Below are 21,419 nucleotides of genomic sequence, written 5' to 3'. Positions count from 1 at the left end.
TGACTACAAAGACAGGGAGGGAGATGTAAAACGCACCGAGATGCTCCTAAATATCCTCTGGAAGACAATACATTCACAGAGAAAACATGGCATTTTTCTCTTACGTAATTTAAAAAGAGAACCTGGGTTGTCAAATCGAGAGCGCGGCAGAGAAGTGCACTTTAGATAAGTAGAGAATGCAAAAAAAAACCTCAAGAAGTGGTGACGAGAGGAAGACCCCGTGTAAAAGCTGGGATGTGTTTGTTGTACTGAATGGTAATGTTTGCTCACACAGCATGGAGAGGGAAGTACCATACATCCCATTCATAATTGATGGGTTTCATTAATATTGGATGGAATTGCATATTTCACAATGATGATAATGATGTAACCCTGTCAATATCTATTCACATACTGTTTTTATCACAAGTGCTGAAACCCATGCATGTCTTGTTAACTTGTCTATAATAATACTTCAGGATTTCAGGATTTAACATTTTTAACTTTTTTAATGGTATTATGTGATGGTGATAAATCAGGGAGGGTTACAAGCATCATTGCCGGGTCTTATGCGTGTCACAAAGTGTAGTCTGTGGCAAGATATCCTTTGCTCTGTAACGTAGCCTGACAAGACAGCAGTGACAGCCATAATGAATCACATTTTCTGTCAAGCATCCGCATCCAGTCCATCAGTTCAGAGTGCATGTGTGTGTTTGTGTGAGTGTTTGTGTGTGAGAGAGAGGAGAGAGCTCCGGTGCATTGTACATTCATGCTGTGTAAGTAGGGGGTCATTCATATGCAACAGTGTTGTGATCACAGACAGCACGCTTGAAGGTGTCAGACTCACAACCTTCAAGTAAACTCCTTCGCATCCACTCCTTCGCCACACACACACATAAACGCCATGCGCACAGTGTACAATAGGCTCACACACTTTTGGAGGAATATACTGTGCGCCTGCTGGACTAATGAAGCAGTGTTCAAACACAGATGATGGATCATTGAGTACAGTGTGTTGGTAGGATTAGACTGTCAAAGATAATCGCCGGGTTTCAACAGAATGGGACAATTTAATTCTGTTCTGGCTGAGGGTATTCGATAATGTGGTGACACTGGCAATTATTTCATCCGTATCACACCCTGACGATCTCGCTGTGCTCTTTCATTAGCTGCTCCGTGGAAAACAGATGTACAGTCAAAGTCAAAAGTCAGTCGGTACGCTTGTTTGTTGTAGCTCGCCCCAAAACTTTACCCAAAACGTTTTCTCTCGCCCAGCCTCTCTGCGCCCACAGGGTGAGGTGTAACGGGAGCTGCCGTCCATTTTCAAAATGTCAACAAATATCACGTGTGGTGTCTCATGTCGTGACCTTCATCCAGATAATAAGGCGATCCAGCCCGCATCCATATCGTGTCAGCTTGGAATAAGCATCGCCATGGTGATGGGTTGGTTTAAATTGCGGCTTTGAGGATGCTCATCCAGCTGATTGGCTATCCAGAACTCAGAGAGAGGAGATCAGGATCATGGTGTTTATTTCCTTAATGAAGTTAAATTTAATTGATTAAATAGACTGTCGACCAAACCAAAGGGATAAATTACAACCATTAGTGACTTGATTACTTCGTCTAACCATATACTGACTTTTAAAATTTATTATTATTAATAATAATAATAATAATGATATTTTTTCCAAAATATTTTTACATATAATGTTAGCAGACCCTGCATTGATATTGATAAAAGACATTTTATTAAGACTTTTTTTATTCATTCAACCTTTGTTTGCAGGCGGTCTGCAAAATATTTGATTGATTTTTATATATTTTTTAAATTTTCCCCTCCAATTTTCTTCCATAGATTTAAATACCTTTAAATACACATTCATGGGAATTCAACACATTTTAGTAAAGGGATAAATGGAGGCAGAAGACGTTATCTTTCAGTCAGCACGTCATTCTTTCAGCGATACGGGAGTTCACGCAGAGCACCACACTAGATGAGACCTGTCAATCTAAGCCTCCTGTAGGCCCCGCCCCTGTCGCTAGGTAGTTTTATGTTAGGTATGTGTATGTTTATGGCAGTTGGGTGAAATAATAAAAAAAAAAAATATATATATATATATATATATATATATATATATATATATATATATATATATATATATATATACTTGACCCTGTGTATTATTGGAGTAGTTTAATATTGAATGCAAAATGATAATAATTATGTATATTTATAAATAGCACTAGGCCAAGTTTAATGTAGAACACATACAGTAGGTAGGGGGGTCACTGCTACTTAATCTCTCCAACAGTTTGGGGGTCCTTAGCCTGAAAAAAGTTGAAGACCCCTGCTGTAGATTGATTAACTTTAAAACCTGCAAATAAGGCAACTGAGAGATAATTTCAAACTAAAATGAAAAAATTAAATGCAATTACATTAAACAATTACATGGCGCATGGTTTGGTAGATTTAAAAAAAAAAAATTCTCATACAGATTTAAGTGTATGGATTTAAAGGTGTTGTTGTGTTTTGTTCCAGGTAATAAATTAGGGGCACAACACTTCATCTGGAAGCCAGGCGTCGGCACAGGTCTGATATAGCCCACTGGAGTATTGAAGCAGTTCTGAATGGTAGCATGGATTTTCCAGTAAGAGTATGCTCCAGTGATCACATCTCCAAACTTATGATATAATATAAAATAGAATGATGTATCCATAGACATCACGGTGTAATAAAACCCAAGGCAGAGACCGGGCCCAGACATCACTAATAGACATGAAAACTGCCTCACTAACCGTTTTCCCCACAGAATATTTATCTGATGAAGGTCTCCTCATGAAGGCTTAACTACGGTAACTATATTGTTACAAAGTTTTCGGTGGATTGAAACATTTCTTGTTTCTTTATGCAATAAAAGACCCTGCACACAGGAGATGAACCCACACAGACGATTTAGATGATTTCGTCTGGTTAGATCCGATCTCTGAGGACTCTGTGGGAATGAACGCACCATAGATGACTCACTCTCCCGTTATCCCCATTTCATCTAGGGTAGGGAGTTACACATTAATCATACATCATAATATTACATTTAAAACTAAATCACTACTACGTCCGGGGGAAAAAAAACAAAAACGTTACAGTTACAGTGTCTCCCACTGAGTGAACAGAACTAGAGTTATCAACAAACCTAACAAAGTTTCCACAGATGTTGTGTAGCTGGGGCATTGACACAAAGCAGCACAAAGTGATTTAAGACTTAAATGCCGATACATCACACTGCCTTAGGTTCCCAATGCTCAGAGTTGTCAGGTCCATGAAGTCAGAACTGTATCTTAAATCATTCGTGTTGTAAATACTGCATTTATGTGGTGGGTAGTTGAAATAATGCAATTATCTGTTATTAAACTGAAAAGATGACATCTACGTATTAAAAGGCAAGCCTGTACGAGCCGCACGGCCACACTCGCAAATTGGCCGCACAAGTGCATTACACAACTGATGTGCCCACACATGTTTCAGACAAAATTATCTTAACATGTCATGAAGAGACAGCTTGTCTTTTCAGTGATGATGTTGACCTAATGAGAGTTAACACATGCACACCAGTGAAGTGTCCTCCGTTTGTTTGCATTGCTTGGATTTCATATGTTCAGTGTTATCTGGATTGCTAAAGAAAATACTTCAGAATGATTGCACTCTGCAAGAGCCTCAAGTCGGATAGAATAGACAAAGTGTAGGACAAATGAATCATGTACTTCAGTCATAAATGATTCATCAGTTCTGCTACAGTGCACAGTGGAATATACTCCAATCCAATATCATTTCCCACCACTGTCACCATCTGAACATTTATCTTTTACTACCTAAGTGATTGATAGTAATTATATTTAGATGGAGCGGTGGGAATAGAATCAAATCTAAAAGCAACCTGCTGTGATCTGAGAGTATTCTGCTCTGTAGAACTGACTTTGGCTTTTTTGACTTTTTGAAAGGTTTACAAGGTCATCCTGAGCATATTCTAACTGATGAGTAGCTTCTCATTTCTTAAGCAACCATGTCTAAAGACACATGTCGTGGTCATTGAAAAGGTGTTAATCTGTTTGAAACTACTGAAATTGAGTTGAGAACTGTCAAAAGCATTATTAAACCTGGAAAGATAGTGGGGAACCATCATCTTCGAGGCAGAAATGTGGTCATAAACAATTCCTGACTGATCGTGATCGCTTAAATGTTTAACATTTGGTGTAATCAAATCGAAGAAAAAACAACAGTAGAACTCAGGGCTGTGTTTAATAGTGAAAATAGGAGCATTTCCACAAGTGCACTGTGGAGGGACAGGGACTGAACAGCTGTGTAGCCTTAAGAAAACCACTAATCAGTGAGGCTAACCGGTAAAAAGGCTTCAATTTACTAGGGAGCATAAATATTGTACTCTGGAGCAATGGAAGGTCAAATGGTCTGATGAGTCCAGATTTACCCTGGTCCAGGGTGATGGGGCTTCAGGGTAAGAAGACAGGCAGGTGTAGTGATGTACCCAACATGATCCTATTGTCTACTGTACAAGCCTGTGGGGGCAGTGCTATGATCTGGGGGTCGCTGCAGTTGCTCAGGTCTAGGTTCAGCAATGGTTTGCCCAAAGAATGAGATCAGTTGACTTATTCCATCAATGGATTTTTTCTTTCCTGATTACACAGACATATTCCAAGATGACAATGCCAGGATTCATCAGGCTCATGAGATATCATTTTTAGTGACACTGACTTGCTTGTCAGAGATCACATTAAGATGACATTCACAAGGACAAAGTCAGTCAACACAGCATGACAACATGCAGAAGGACACAGTCAAAGTCAGGGGGTGCAGCAAGATGGCCAAAGTACAGTTCAGTTAAACTGACATACACAATGTTATGGTCAAGTGGGCAATCAACGCTGACAAATAGACATCAACAAAGGTATGTCACATGTTTAATAAACCTGAAAAGTGCCCATATGGACATAATTTTGGCACAAATCGGGGTTATCTATCAAGAAATCAGTTTCTGAAAAGTCAAATCCAATTGATCCCAGAATAATCCTACAGTCCTGGTAATGACTTTTTTTACAGTATATAGTCCTATAATGGGTTTTCATCTCTATTCCAGATTAAAATAAGATTAAAATTCCAGGACAGGGACTTTTTGGTGTCCATCATTTAGACTTTGTTCAGTTGTTTGATTCGAGTAACTAAAATTAGGTTTTAAGTAGTCCTTTCAAACAGAAAAGAACTTAAGACATACAGATTTAGAGCTGTCTCACATTTCCTTTCATTTAAAAATCACATCGATTCAAAAATGCTGTATTCAGTAATACAAAGACATATACAGCCCATCTATGTATCTGTGTGAGAACATGAGGAAAAACACAGAACAAATATAAATCATCAGCTATCAATCAACGCACATTACGTGATAGAAAACAAGCAGCATACTGCATTTTAAAGTTTCAGCAGACCACACTGTTTAGGTCGCCATAAACTGGAAATACAAAGAGTTGACTGCACATTGAACTCCTCTGTGTTTAAGGCCCCATGGGGCTTCAGCAGGGAAAAACAAAAACACAACATCATCTCCCGCATCTCTTCCTCCATGTTGCATCCTCCCTCAGCTCCTCTGTGCATCCTCTCTCTCAGCTTCCCCCTAACTGCTGTTCCATAGCAACACAACAACCTTCACTAAGTGCTGGCTAAGAGGTTCATGTGCCCCGCTGTGCTTTAACCACAAACAATAACAATCCAGATTGTTTGGCTGCCTCCATGACATTGAGTTTAATTGCAACCCTCCTTGGAGGTGAATAGGCTTTCGGATGATACTTTAACAGACAAAAGCACTTTTAATTTGGTTTGCTTCTGATTACACGTCCTTTGCTGTCACTGTTGCAAGGAATCCAGTGATCTTCACCGAGAGCTGATGCAGCAATGCACCCACAGTGTTTTATTATTGCCAGTTTTAATAACACGTTGGTGACTAAGTAGGTTTTTACCTGACGATTTTATCTAAAAACCATGTCATCTAAAACTAGGCATCATATCAGTCTCTTAAAAACTTCTTTAATGTTCATAGTCACAGTACTTACCTTGTTTCCTGGAACGTCTCCTACAGGTGTTAAAATCAGTTCACGCATAGTAGTAAATCCAATTCTAATACCAAAAATGAGATTTGCTCAAGCATGAAAAAAGAATTTTAAAGCAGATTCTGTGAAGGGCATAATGTACGTGTAGCTTCTTCGGTCATGCTGGGTTTCTTTTTGTGCTTTTAAAATCCTCCCCTGCTAAATGAAAGTCCTCTGATTCTATCACATAACACTATGTGCTATAGTCAATTTAGGTCCAGCGAAGTGAAAAATGACTTTGGTCTAAGTCCTCACCTGTAAAAAACAAAAAAAAAAAAAAAAAAAAAAAAGTGTATCTTTACACAAATAGCTACATGAAATTTTGGTTCCGATGTGAGTCATGAGCAGAGGAAAGATAAAAGCAAAAAAATGCAGGTTGGGCCTCACTCTGCAGCTTTATGGGAAGTTTATGCAGGCTTATGCAAGATTGCTTTGACAGTGGTGGTTTCCAGTGGGGTACCAGTGCCAGTCAGTTTTGGAACTGAGTCTTCTTTTTTCCGCTGGAATCTGAAAATGAAGCAGCCTTATACCTTTCAGCATGACAGTGAACCACTAGTAGACTTTCTTTTTTTTTTTTTAATCAACTGTGGAAGTAGACAAACACTGTTAGAATATTTATGTATACTTGTGCAGAAAAGAAAGATACTCACTTAGGAGGACAAGTTGGGGTTTTAATTCAACTATGAATAATAGATCAAGCCCAGTCATCCTCAGAAATAGTTCTTCTGAGTCCTCTTTTAAACATTGTGATAATTCTTCTGTGAAATCTTGAGAATGACAATATTACTATTTAACTGCAAGTTAAGACCTTTTCTCCCCATGCCATTTGTCACATCCTTTGTGCACTTTGGAGAAGCGGTGACCAGGATTTATTAGTTCAATAAGTATCCGGAAAGGAAAAAAAAAAAAAAGAAAGAATCAGAGACAAGTTAATATTGGGAAAATTGCCAGCATGTCAGCAACAATGGCATACAGTTGCAGTGATTAAAGAGCATTATGCAAGACCTGTAAACCAAGCCTGCTGGTCCGATGTTCTCTGCCAGGCACAAACCTGGCAACTCTCCTATTGGAGCAGAGCTGGTGTTAGAGGGAAAACAGAAGAAGAAAAAAGACTTCACTGCGGAAGACTAGTGCAATTATTTATTTAATTTGCTAATCAAATTATTGGGAAAGAAGGCGGATGGACAGTGTAATCATCAAGGTCGCCTTCCTCTGGCTTCTTGTCTTCACAGCTTTCTTTCTTTTTATTTACTCCTTGACTGAGAGCTAAGACAAGTTTAATTTCATGATAGTTACTATACCGACAAACAACAAGTGTGCATGGAAAATACAAAACGCCACAGAACTATCTTCTTTATGTCAGTCTCCATGTACAACTGATACGAAGAGACACTACTGTAGAGCTACGCTTTAGTAGCTAGTAGCAGCTTTAGTAGCTAGAAACTAGTGTCAGTTCATAGTTTGTTCATAATAAATCCATTATCAGGTTTTAAGTTCCTGTTTTATTTTGTAAAAAATGTTGAGCTTTACTTTTTTTCCCAGCCAGTTTTCTGTATCACCTGAGTTCTGTTAGTGCTAAGTCCTTTATGTATTCATAGTTGAAGGTCTTCCCCAAGTTTTCTATTTTGTTTTGCCCTGGAACTTAACCTGGTGTTTTATTTGCCTCTGGACTATTGGTTTTGTTGTATTAGCTGTTAGTAAAGCTTAAGCTTGGAGTTATTGCTCTTTGAAGCGAGTATTATCTCATCGTTAATTGTTAATTTTTCTTCTCGGGTGAATAGTTTGTGTAATATTGCACTTTTTTATAACATTTCGTTCGCTTAGTTATCTGCTTAAGGCCTGCTGTTAGTGTAAAGTGATAAATTGCAGCCACAGACAATAGCCCCCCGTCACCCTAACGTGACTAAATCTCTGCATGCACATTGGTCACACGCTAGGCCACCCACCACCACGCTGAGAAATCCTCAACTAGAGTGGAATTTTGGTGGAACAATGAAAACAGCGGCCAAGTTTCAAGTCGTACCAAAGAATTGGAACGTTTGTTAATGTAGTATTTATATAAATGCCACTTTTTGTTGGTCTAATGTAACCCACATGTTCGGATCCTCAATGATCTGAACACTGTATCTTCTTGCTTAGTCATGCTGTGCGTCTTTATATGAGCTTGGAAGACAAAAACGTTCAGAGACGATTTTCTGCTGAAGTTTGTTGAGTCAGAGTGAATTTGTTTTTGTTTTTTTGTGGTCGAAAGAGAAGCAAATCAATAAAACTAATGAATAAATGTCTGGGTCAGACAATGAGGGAAAAAAAATGAAAAATGTGAATTCTTCTTGTAAGTAATATTCTTTGGATCAGTGAAAACTATTTTCTGGTTGTTATTAGTTCATTAACAGACTGACGCGTTTTTAACTAATTCACAGAGAGTTATTGGGAAGACCACTTTAAACGCAAAATTATTTAGAAAGCCCACTAATTTAACCAGTTGGTGCTTAGTGTTTTGAAGCCGGCTGTCCATAGTGGACCACCAGTCTGCTTGTGTCGTGTACATTGCCAACCACTGTTGTATTTTTAGAATAGACAACAAAGGCCTCTGTCTGTTCAGTAAATTACATCAGACAAATGTTCCCTGTGAATAAATATGCCCACTCTTCTGACAGTCACGTCGGCTGTGATTAATGCCTGCAGCGAGGTGATGTTGGTGTGTTTGCTACCTTAATGAGTCATATTCTAAGTGAAGAGAGATGCTTTGAAGCTACGCTGAACCCTCCGTGACCTTCATTGAGCTGCTGACGTCACCTTTCATCTGCCGATTGATTGTCTTATTGAATAATGTGTGGGGTTTTAGCAGTGGGATTCTACATTTTTGAGATAAAGCTGCATACACCGCTGAGGCCTCTCCACGAGCCAAAGAAATGTTAGTTTTTATGCAAGTCTTCAAGCTCACTTCAAAATGTTTGTTCTCCCGGCAACTTCGGCGGCTTTGTTGTTGTTTAGCTGGAATGTGTTTGTGCGTTTCTGAACATGTGCGTAGGAGAGACGGGCAGGAAGTTGGGAGTTGTGGGAGCAAGATACTCCCGCTACTGACTGACTAAAGAGCAAAGTGACTGACAGAGGTGAAATTGCTTGGGAAAAGATGTGAGACAGCTCACGCCACCTCTCACTTCTTCCTCATGCTCACTTTTCCTCCTGCCTTCACTCATTCACTCATTTTGTAAGCTACTGCACAAGTTCTCTCTGCCTTTCAGGGGAGCTACTCGGTCTGTTTCTCATGGGGTAACTGTGGAATAAGAGCAGGGAGCGGAGAGAAATAAACTCTGTTTCTGTTTTCTCTGTGTGAAGCCATGCATCAGGCCCTGGATACCCTGAGTGACAGCACAAGCTCCACAACCGCCAATGACCTGGACCTCATCTTCCTCAAAGGCATCATGGAGAGCCCAGTGGTGAGAGCAGCTTCACGTCATACAGTCATGAATATATGCAGAAATGTTTGTGTAACATGCAACAGTGTTTGGGTTGTAATTGGCCTGTAAATGATAAGCGGGTCCTAAAAAAAACTTAAGCTCTCATTGCAAACTTTAAGTAACAACTTCCTCTCAACAACTTTATAATAAGCTGGACTCTAGTTAGTGTGATTGGTGCAAAATTAAGAACGCTATATCCATGTCATTCCATAACTTAATTTTAAACAATCTTCTCGGTATTAAATGCAATATTTAAAGCAAATGCTTCAGCTTGTTGGTGATGTTGCCGCCAACAAGCTATACGGTGCTGCATAATTTACGCATTGTGCTGTTACAGTCCCTTCTGGTGAAATCTCTCTGCCATGGCATCTTCCTTGTTGTCGCGTAAATTACGTGCTTCGAAACACTGACTACAAATACTATGGACAAACCCATCGTGTTGTCACCCATTGGATTCAGAACCTCAAAAATGAAGTGGGCGCCATGTTGGATGAGCTTTACTCCACCCACACGCAGATATTCCAAATATGAACATGGGAGGTCGTGTTGGACCTTGAGACCCGTCCACTCAACTCTTCGCTAACTGTTAGCTCAAGCTACCGCCGGTCACTCAAGCGGAAACGCCCTTAATTATGCAGAATTAAAAAATAAATGAATCAGTTAGAAAAAAATGCACCCCCTGTACAATTGTCATGAATAGTGAAATAAACCATTTCGACCAAAACCATTTTTTGCACCAGGCTGTAAACATGTTTAATAATGCTGTAAATTTGGGCTTTTGGGGATTTGCTCCCTGTTGCTCCCTCAAGAGGCCACTCGTTGATTTGCAGTTTTTTGCACTTCCACATGGGCTTCATGGTTCAGGCTCTTCTTTCATTTTTGGTGGTTGGCAAACAACATTTAGGTGCATTACTGCCTCCTTCTGGACTGGGATGAAAAATATCGATTAGGGGGAATCGATAAGCATGGAGGCCAATGATATCAATGAATTGAACCAGTTGGAACTGGTTCTTTAAAAGAACCAGTAATCGAGGCCCATCTTTAGTTTTCACTGGGAAGTTTTATTAAAAACATTCTGAAAAAAAGAGTCTAAAATCTTACTTATTTTTTTAAAGTAATTATAATAGTATCCAGATGAAAGCCCAGTTGTAAAGAGAAGAACAGCGCCTCCCCTCTTTTCTGCTCAGTACTCTTACAAGCAGGACGTTGGCAACGTTGATTGCAAGGGCTTTGAGTGGCTTTGGCTTTGTGAGGACAAAGGAGACTTAATAGGTGCCAGAAAAGTTTGCTTGTCTCCCCAATTCTCTCACTTACAGCAGACATTGTACGGGCATAGTCAGGACGGCTACTGATGCACAGGTTTCAAAAGATTACAAAATTATACGTAACAACATTTTCAGGTTTTATGTGTCTCAGCTTGTAACAACCCACAACAAATGCACACATTCTTCTCTGTATAGGACTGTTAACATTTCCGCTCTTTCCCACCTGTCAGTCATTCTGACAAAGCAATGTGACATTTCTTTAACGGATTAGCGCAAACAGGGAGCAGCACATTTATCCTCGACATGTTTGACAGGTTGACAAGTGCAGATGCAGCAGCAACCCCCGCGATCAATGATACATGAATGGCAGTCTTTTACTTTTTCACATTTATTTGTTTCATGAACCACTGTGAACGCCCCAGTTGAACATCTTAATTTGGTTTATAATAACACTGACAGTCGCGTGGCGGCCTCTCTGTGCTTCATGCGTCATGCTTCTGGCAGCGGTCTGAGGATTTTGGAGGATTTATTAGGTGTTTTTTCTGTGAAGCAGTAACATTCTTTCAAACTCAGTGTGATCAGCTGACTCTAACACAACTGACCTCTGCCCTGTGAGTAGCAAGGTTTTTTAAGAAACAAAGTTGATTATATGTCCCATATATCCCTTACAAAGGCAAAGGAGAATATAAAGAACCTAATGCTCCTTGTGGTTAAACAGCAAGCAAGAATTACATTATTCAATAAGGATATAAAAAGGCCGCCATGCTGCATAAATATACTCATGCATTGTTCATTTCTTGCCCAGTCTGTTAGAATGAACATTTTAAAATCCTTATTCCATTTACACAGATTTCTCCTGGGCAGTTGCCCAGACATTGGATTAAAGCTGGATAAAAGTTTCTGAAGTTCCTCGTACACCATGCAGTTATTCAAGAAAATTCAGAAATGGCTCAAAGTCTTTTTTCGTCTATATTTGCCTCAGAAAATATTTACCAACCATAGTTAACCAACTGTTGTGATTCCTTGTTCTTTCATACAGCTTGTTTAGCTTAACTACTTCTTGTGTTACAATGTCCTGGTGACGTTTGGGTCTGGACTCGACTGAAATTTTTACCTTTCTTCATCATGACATGATCCCTTAAATAATATAAATAATAAAGATTTTTTCCGTACGGGAGGAAAATGACTAACGATGTCTAAATTTTTTCTATTAAAGAACACTGAGGAATAACAGTCCCACCTCAATATTCACATGAATGTGAGTTTTGTTGTTGCCACAAAGTATAGCTTCAGTATGAAGTTCTTTTTATTGTGTGTACTGTCAATGCTCATTAATAGCACATTTGTCCCTCAGACATTATACAGTCAGCTGACTGGGAGATGCTCTGGTCTGTGGGCTCTTCGGGACGTGGTAATTTAGTAATCCAAAAGCAGCTCCATTCATGAGATTTCAGACTCTCCACGCAGAAAATAGGGCTTCTTCTGCACCCTTTCCCCGTCTGTCCCTTTCAGATGTGTGGGGATGCATGTGTTTGCACTGGATGCCTGGGGGAGTTGTACCGGTGTATTGATGGGCACACTCATAAAATATTCATCTGCTGATGCTAGATGTGAGCCTTGGTGAAGGATGAGAAAATGATTTGTAAGATGTGAGTTTCCCTTGACCCTGTGGTGGACCTACACTACCAGTCAGAAGTTTGGACACGCTCTCCCACTGAAACTTAAAGCTAAGGTGTGTCCTAACTTTTGACTGGTATATACACTTCACTTGCTTTCACTTAACATGCTGCAAGACAAAGAACAAACCACAATAGTGGGGCAGAGCAAAGTCATATATTTGCGTGCATCTGGTGACATGGGTTAGTTGTGCTAATTTCACTGCACAGAACAACGCAATCAGCACAACCCACAATTCTGTAATGACTCAGAATGATGATTAGGTGGACAATGAGCAGATATTGACAACAGGAGCTAAACTACAAAACCGCAGTGGCTCAGTATTATGAACTATGATTGTGACACTGGCTCAGGGCTTGGCTTGATATCAGCTAAGCATTTAGGGCAATTAAATGAGCAGACACTACTATTTAGTTATGTACCTAGTGCTATTGAACCCAGCACCCACAACGTGGGACTGTAAATAGCACCCAGCGTCTATGTAAAATGCTACCAAAACGGGAAATCTTGGTACAAACCTGCTTGTGCTGAGCGGTAACGTCCTTACAGTTATTATCCAACTTCCTGCCAGCTATTGACACTTCACTGAAAGTACATAAACAGAAATAATGCACAAAAGCTTGTGTACACACAGAGCACATCTTGTCTAATATACCACCCCATGGAGTACATTTGATTTGAATTAAAATCTCTCCGAAAACTTGTTGCTGATGCGTGTTTATTTATGTAAAGAGCCGTTGCATAGAGGCAGAAAGTAAACCAAACAACGATGATGCTAAAGCGAAACCAATAGCCTGCCTTCTGTTTGTGCAGCTTTTTAAGTGGAATTATATGTAACTCCAGCTTTAAGCCTTGAGAACAGCATTAGGCTTCATTGCCAGAATAGGAGCAGAAAGATCAATGTAGCTAGTTCGTTTGCACAAGGTTAGAAACATTTATGTGAATCAGCGTGGATATAACGCTGTCCCCACAGATATGGGTGATGTGGTTCTGTACGTTTGAAGCATTGTGCACAGTGCATATTATTTTTTGAGTGTGTTCTATATCCTGTCTCTCTGCAGGGGTTTTTCCTCTTTTCGTCAGCAAGCAAACATGCTAGAGTAGTAATCAGTCCCACCCCTGTATGTACGGTTAATGGTCCCACCAGACAAATCCGCTAAATAATTTTAAATGATTTTAACCTTGTATCTGTGGGCCTGGATCCATATCCTTGGCGGCAAGGACAGGAGGAGACAGAGAAAAATAAACGCCCCCTGAAATATTGATGTCTCAGAGTAAACATTCAAAAAAACCTTAAGGGCACAATATTTGACGTTTGTGTTAATTTTTTGTCTCCTTGAGTCGAGATTTATGAACACTCCGCTGCACACAGCAGGGGTTTAGATTCCGGTAGGTGTGTTTGATATTCGTTATCATGCTCTTTTCTGTTTCAGCGAGTCAAAACAAACACACCTGCTGGAAGAAGAGTACATTTCATTATAATTCAGCGAGGTACATTAACATCTCGGTGGGAAGGCGCACTAAAATTATACACAGACACCTCAGTGGCTCTGCTCAGTGTGAAGCAATGTAATGAAGAGATAAGGCATTCATTAGGTCATGCACAAAGGATGAGAGCAGTAACCCTAAGTAATAGCTGTTTTATTACCACTAAATCTTAGGCCCATGAGCGGTTTGAGGAACCTAAGCTTGAGGCTGTGAGTGAGAACAACGTGGAGCTGGTCCAGGACATCGTCAAGGAGCTCAGTCCGCTCGCTCAAAGAAGCCAGGCAGCCGACGAGCTCCTCCGCATCCTGAAGGAACCCCACTTCCAGGTTTGGAGCTCGCCACTCTTGTCTCATGACAGGATGTAGCGCTCTTTCTAAACCCTTGTTTGTCTTTTAATGTGATTTACCCGGAGATACAGCAGTTTATATGTGAGCACGATATGATTATTAAAGTATAACTTGACAATATACTCGCCAACTTCACGAGTGCTTTTTGTGACCCATGCTTACAGTCCCTCCTGGAGACCCATGATTCTGTGGCATCCAAAAACTACGAGACTCCGCCTCCCAGCCCTTGTTCCTTCATGGACGCAGCCCTCAACAATCAGCCTGTTCCCCCAGACGCGGTCAGGATGGTGGGCATCCGTAAGGTGTCTGGTGAGCACCTGGTGAGTCCATTCATTTGAGGAGATGCACATTGTAATCACTGAGGCAGTATCTGGACCTGCTATAAATTGTAAACAGATAAAAATCATTGTGATTAATGCTTTGTGTGCAGAGCATGCACTCAGTATAATGAGAACGATTGTTTAAAAAAAAAAGAGAAATAAGCCAGATTTATACTGCCTCAAAGCATGAAAAGATGTGTGATGTATCTGCGTACAGCTGACATGTTGATTAAAACAAGCAGGTGTTCTAGTGTCTAACTTTTTACACACAACTCTGCTAACTGGAGTTTTGCAGCTGGGGTCACAAAATACACATTTTTAGAAAAGTTGAAGAAGCTAAGTGGAGCCCAAAGCAGAATACAATGTGCTTTGGAAATATGTCTGAAAAGAACACTGCGCTGGCATCATCCCTCTTAGTTTGTGCAACACTCAACCAATACTCATACGTGTACTGATCTCTCTGTTCTTTTAGTCCAGCTACGCCACATGACAAATGATTATTGTGTTTCGTACGTGTTGCAGGGAGTGACTTTTCGGGTGGAGAGCGGGGAGCTGGTGATTGCCAGGATCCTCCATGGCGGCATGATTGACCAGCAAGGTCTGCTCCACGTGGGCGACATCATCAAGGAGGTGAACGGCAAGGAGGTGGGCAACGACCCCAAAGTGCTCCAGGAGATGCTGAAGGAGGCGAGCGGCAGCGTGGTGTTGAAGATCCTGCCCAGCTACCAGGAGCCGCACACGCCGAGACAGGTCAGCCTGCGTGTGGGTGTGAATGCACACATCACACCAGGTGTATGCTTTGTACACGTGCAGTTATGCACATTGTTTAAACTGTAGAAGCCCATATCATGCCTGTTGCCTGTTGGTCTCACAGTTCATCTTACGCTCACTTATGGCAAAGAGAGAGAGAATTTCCTCTCTCAAAGTAAAACATACATTGTAGAAAAGTTATAATTATTTTGAAGGATACTGTCATTTTCATCAGTGAGTACCACCTGCTGTGGTCCCTGGCATCTACCCTGCTCGCTGTAACCTTGTCTGCTCTGCCAAGAAAGATCTATCTAATTCTACGGGGCGACTTTTACTTTGACATTGGTTGCTTGGCTGTTGTACCTGCATTACAGTTTTGTCAGTTACCCAAAACGCAGAGTAGCTTTCGGCTTATGCATAAAAGATCAATAGTTGATGTCTTTCTGAGCGAGACACAAAAATCGCCTATAGTCGGCTCACGACAGTGTAGTTTAATTTTTTAGTTTTTTTTTTGATGTGTTAATAGCATAGGCTGTATAAAGATGGATGGCAGGACTGTTCCTCAAAAGTGCAAGTTGCAAGCTCCCCCTGGTGACTGGCTGCAGTATAGGTCATAAGCTCCACCTCCTACGTGTTAGTGGATGGGATTTGGGCCAAACTGAAACACTAAAACACATGAGAGGCTCTGGAAGAAGACATAAGATGGCGCGGGCTGCATCCACGGGAAAATAGCGTTACATGCCATCCATTTATATATACAGTCTATGGTTAACAGCATTTACATCAAAAAGAGCGTCCTAGCTTGCTGCTTTGCTCAGGGGAGAGCTTTGGGGCTATGCCAGTTAATGAGCGTTAGCTTTCTAAGATCCGGAGGAGTCTGGTGACATTGAAAATGTGACCCAGTTTAGAGTGAAGGGAAATTGAAAGGTTAGATTGCCTGGTGATGTATGGCCAATGAAAGAACGCAGTACGTACAACTCTGTGACTGATCGGCCTCAGGAGTAGAAAAAAGAAACAGCGGAGCATGAATAAGCCGCGTTAAATGAATTCCTTACACCAAATTAAAATGTACCAAAACCTAATGTACAAGATAATTATATAGGAAGGTTCTGTATGCAAGGATTATCAGCATAGACGTGATATACATATTTTAACCATATTTCGCTCTTGGGTGAGTTTTCCACTGGATGAGCATTCACAATGCTGGTCAGTCCACCACTTTGTGAAATAATATCTGCTACAGATAATGTATCTATGGTGCCCAGAGGATGTTTTCTATTCCTTTAGTTCCAGCTCAGTTGACATTTGGGTTTTTCAGTGAATTGTTGATGACATTGCCAGAATAAATTGCTACAACTGTACAAGCCCTGCATGGGATAAATTGTAGTAGCTTTAGAATCGGATCAGCATCAGATCGGAAAATTTGTTCAGCCTGAGGAGGAACACGCAGTCTCACCACTTGGCATTGGTAACACCCTCCGACCGTTATTAAAGGTCCACGGATAAAGTTTAAAAATGTGCAAGCTTTCATGACACTAACTTAAGTTTTGTGATGTAAACAATGTCCCCTGGCAACTTCCACCACAGCACTTTAACAAATCCGATGCTAATTTATGTTATAGACACAATAAGCCAGGAAAAACCATACAGTATGTGCAGTACCCCCGCACTCACTTTTCAAGGTCAGTCCACATCTACTCCACTAAACTGAGCCTCAAATGTGCACTTGCATGCTAGCAACCAAACGAAGAGCTTGATATTTTTCCCAGCTCAGCTGTTAGAAAGCAGTTTGCAAATTGGCTTTTTTGTGAGAAGGGTATGTGTGGGATATGTGTCACACAACTGCCAACTGTGTCACGGCTTTTCCCACAGATTTCCATTCAGGAGTTTTATGGTAGTAATGTTGCTGTGTTCTGTGTTTTCGTATTCTCTGGTATGACCTGTAGAGACATCCCATCTGGTAGAAATGCTTTAAAATTGCCCTCATGTGAGAAAACATAACTCCCCCCCATGGCTTAGCCTTCTTCTTTGAGAACTGGGCGTCCTGGCTCTTTCGTACATTTTAAAAAGGTGCAGGGTGTTCTTTAAGAACACTCCCGCAGTATATCGCCTTTTAGACGTGTGCTTCGTGAAATGACAGGGCACAAGCGTTTACGTTTTCTTTTTTATAGTATGTGCTCCAGATAACAGTGTGTGCCTACTTAAACACCTGATATCGACTGTCTCTCAGAGGATGATTGGTTGTGCTCACACAGTTAAGAGCCGTGTAGGTGGAAGCACGGTGTTGATTGGAGTTGTTCCCTGAAGTTCCCTCTGAAAGTAATCCGGCTGTCTGCGTTCCAGGCCTCGGGCTCGGTCGCCGCATGGTGACTAAACTCAACCTAGTGCTTGCTTTGGGTGAAGGAGACTTTAATTACATGTCCATATGTCAGTGTGTGCTTGTCCGCGTGTCCACTGGGGTCTCACTCTGGGACGAGACACACACCGCACACTAAGGGCCAGCAAGCTTTTTTTGTCTAAACGTTCATGCATCACTTCAGAACGAGAAAAACGGCGTCAAGAGTAGGGGGAGGGGATGGTTGCTATGGCTACAGATTTTGTCTCTCTCTCGCACTCTCTCTCTCTCTCTATTTATTTCTCTCAGTCTTTCTCTCTTCCCATTTTTTCCTGTTTCTCTCTGTTTGTCTCTCAGACTCCTTGTCCTGTCAGTGGGGGTTGGGGTGGATGCTTTGGTTTATGAGCTGAATCCTGTAGCCTTGAGATGTCGGGATAGTGAGCTGAGAGATGGAGTAGGCTTTAGTGTGAGCAAGGCTGTTTCTCATTGATGGACACTTATTCAGCCGATCTACCACAGTTCACACATCAGAACCATCTAAAGTGTAAAAACATATTTCACTCACATTTTCCTGCTAATGGACGTTTACTCAGTCTAACTCGGATGTCTTACTGATACTATTTTCAACATTTTTCTCCACACAGGCATTTGTGAAGTGTCACTTTGATTACGACCCATCTCATGACAACCTGATTCCCTGTAAAGAGGCTGGGCTTAGCTTCAACAGCGGAGATATCCTACAGATCTTTAACCAGGAGGACCTCAACTGGTGGCAGGTTAGTGAAGACACAAGCATATATTTTTTTTTTGTACAACGTCTGCCGCAGAATATTTTTGCCAAATATTTTTCTCTTCTCTTAGGCATGTCACATAGAAGGAGGCAGTGCGGGTCTAATTCCCAGCCAGTTGCTTGAGGAGAAGAGGAAAGCATTTGTGAAGAGAGATCTGGAGCTTGCTACCACAGGTACACCCCTAAGCAGCACACGGCAAAGCAGAGGAGCACTCCTCATTATGCAGATTCAACACCGACTCCTCGGTGCACAAACATCCTGGCAACAAAGACAACATCTGTTCCTCTCCATATCAGACAAGTATTTCATCTGGCGTCCATCCCTCAGCCTCCTCTCACCTCTCTAGTTTGCTCCACTGACAGCGAGCACTGAAGAACTGGTAATAAGCACCGGCATGACTCGGGCGGCCTGATCCAATCTGCTGGTTATTAAGCTGCAGGGTCTGACATTCATAAAGTACCCTCCCTGAGAAACAGCCCTGATTAAGCAGTGGCGATAGGACAAATGGTAAACAAAAACCTAATCAATAACGATCTTTCCTTGTGAAAGTGAAAACCAACTGGGTTTCTTAAGATTTATCTGCTCCATACAAAGTCATCAGCAGCAACAAAACAGGTGGTGAGTCATAGCCAGCCCCGTGCCCTTCACTTGTGGGAGGAAAGGAAGATGACAGTCCAACTGTTCTGCCCTTGGAGCCAAAGAAGGACACATCTGTCTGGCAACACATTTTCCCACATTATACCAAAGGAGAGCGTGGTTAGAATAAGACATTAGCACAGCAAGCTTATGGATGGTCATGTCTGATAATGGTTGATCCATTTATATATATATCCAATAAAACAAATAGCATTTTGGCTATAAAGAGAAAAGTCACAATTGTTGACCTTTGAATTATTTAATCTAAATATGAACTGAAATCATGTTTCCATGTATAACACAATAAGTATTTCTCTCCATGGGCCAAATCATCTGACATTGTGAACAGAAGGTGAACAGATCGTCTAGTCGCAGGTGTTCCCTGGCAGCAGAGTGGCTGCACAGGCAGATCAGTATTGGTCCACGGTGCCATCTAGTGGTGGAGTCTCCTCTATCCCCTAAGACTTCAAATTTACAACCCGGGAAAGCTTTCACCTTGACAGTATATCATTTTAAGTGGGACCTTGTTGGCGTAATTGGCAGAAATAAGTGCTAGGACTGGCGGGTTGATTGTGTTTTGTGTGTTGCTGTGGGTCCCAGGTCCCCTGTGTGCAGGAATGGGCGGCAAGAAGAAAAAAAAGATGATGTATTTAACCACCAAGAATGCAGGTAAAAAAAAAAACAACCTGTAAGTGGCGTTATGTTTGAGCTTTGGACATAATGATAAAATGCCTCGTAGTTTATTGCATTGATTTGTCTGATTTGTGACTAGAATTTGATCGACATGAGCTGCGGATCTATGAGGAGGTTGCCAAAGTCCCACCGTTTAGAAGGAAGACGCTGGTTCTGATTGGAGCGCAGGGGGTCGGCCGTCGAAGTCTGAAGAATAAGCTACTGGTGTCAGATCCGCAGCGCTACGGCACCACCATCCCCTGTGAGTGCAACCATCTACACTGCATACGTACAATCTGTCAATTCTGTGTACAGTTGTTCATTGCTTCCATTGCTTACTTGGTAATTCCTGGATTATTCAATGGCTTTATCTTTGCATACTCCAAATTTCTAGCAGTGAGTGTCAGTGAACCACACAAACAAACTAAGCTAGATCAAAGAACCTCATCTTTTGGTGAGATATTTGTCAGAACACTTTAAGATCAACACTGGTCGCCTTATTATTTAGTATTTATCTTTATCACACAGTCACCTCCAGAAAACCAAAGGTGGATGAAAGGGATGGCCAAATGTACTCCTTCATGACCCGCAGCGAAATGGAATGCGACATCAAAAACGGCCGTTTCTTAGAGCACGGCGAGTATGACGGGAACCTGTATGGCACAAAGATCAACTCCATACACGAGGTCATAGAAACAGGAAAGATCTGCATTCTGGATGTCAACCCACAGGTAAAGGAAGCATACTCATCTTTTTCACGCCTCCTCTGCCTCTTTTTTTCCAGTTAAACAGTCTAAAAATGTATACTGATTATGTACAACTGTTGCTGCTAAAGTATTTCCAGGCAAAGCACATCATCAGGATTTATCTGAAGGATCTCTTAATGATCATCACCACTGGAAACGCTCAGCTGATTCTATTTACACACATTAGCTAAGATATATGACCATACTGGAGCTGAATTTTAATCACAGTCTTAGCATTTTATTGCGTTTGTGTTTGAGCTCTTCCAGTTGCCGGCTGTGAAGTGGACATAGTGACTGTCGTACATCCTCATTGTGCCCATTCCTCTTTTAAGGCTCTTAAAATCCTGCGGACGTCTGAATTCCTGCCCTATGTTGTGTTCATTGAAGCCCCAGACTTTGAGGTCCTCAAAGCAATGAATAGGTCAGCTATTGAGTCAGGAGTGGTCACAAAACAGTTAACGGTGAGTGTTGTCAGCCATCCTCCACTGTGGCCTTTAGATGTCAGCATTAACTTTATACACACTTTTTTATTTTTAAATGCATGACATCTTCTGTCTTAGGACTTCTAAAACAGGAGTAATCCACTCTGTCGTGTAGGTACACCTCACCCATTGCCAGGACTTGTTCACACTATCACTTGAATATAATGTATTTCATGTTTCCTGAAATAGCTCCAATGAAATACTGCACAAATACTTCATTTAAATTGTGTTTAGTGGTTTGGTTTGAGTTGTGTACCAGATCCTGCTCATCCATCCAAGTAATTGTCTGCTGATTGTATTATTTTATGGTCTGGCTA

The 21,419-nt window shown here is 41.2% G+C and overlaps 1 protein-coding gene across 3 annotated transcripts in view; it reads left to right on the top strand.

The window, feature by feature from the left end:
* mpp2b (MAGUK p55 scaffold protein 2b) overlaps positions 1–21,419 on the top strand; it is a 35,064-nt gene that overhangs the window by 11,797 nt on the left and 1,848 nt on the right. For all 3 annotated transcript variants that reach the window (XM_047609904.1, XM_047609903.1, XM_047609901.1), the window contains 10 exons: positions 9,472–9,572; positions 14,197–14,349; positions 14,535–14,690; positions 15,213–15,440; positions 18,420–18,551; positions 18,637–18,739; positions 19,803–19,871; positions 19,975–20,136; positions 20,403–20,605; positions 20,953–21,081. In XM_047609904.1, coding sequence (XP_047465860.1) covers positions 9,472–9,572; positions 14,197–14,349; positions 14,535–14,690; positions 15,213–15,440; positions 18,420–18,551; positions 18,637–18,739; positions 19,803–19,871; positions 19,975–20,136; positions 20,403–20,605; positions 20,953–21,081 — 1,436 coding nt within the window. The remainder of the gene's footprint in view (positions 1–9,471; positions 9,573–14,196; positions 14,350–14,534; positions 14,691–15,212; positions 15,441–18,419; positions 18,552–18,636; positions 18,740–19,802; positions 19,872–19,974; positions 20,137–20,402; positions 20,606–20,952; positions 21,082–21,419) is intronic.

This window comes from Mugil cephalus, chromosome 16 (genome assembly GCF_022458985.1).
Source record: "Mugil cephalus isolate CIBA_MC_2020 chromosome 16, CIBA_Mcephalus_1.1, whole genome shotgun sequence".
Taxonomy (NCBI): Eukaryota; Metazoa; Chordata; class Actinopteri; order Mugiliformes; family Mugilidae; genus Mugil; species Mugil cephalus.
This window is presented reverse-complemented; position numbering and strand designations above follow the sequence as displayed.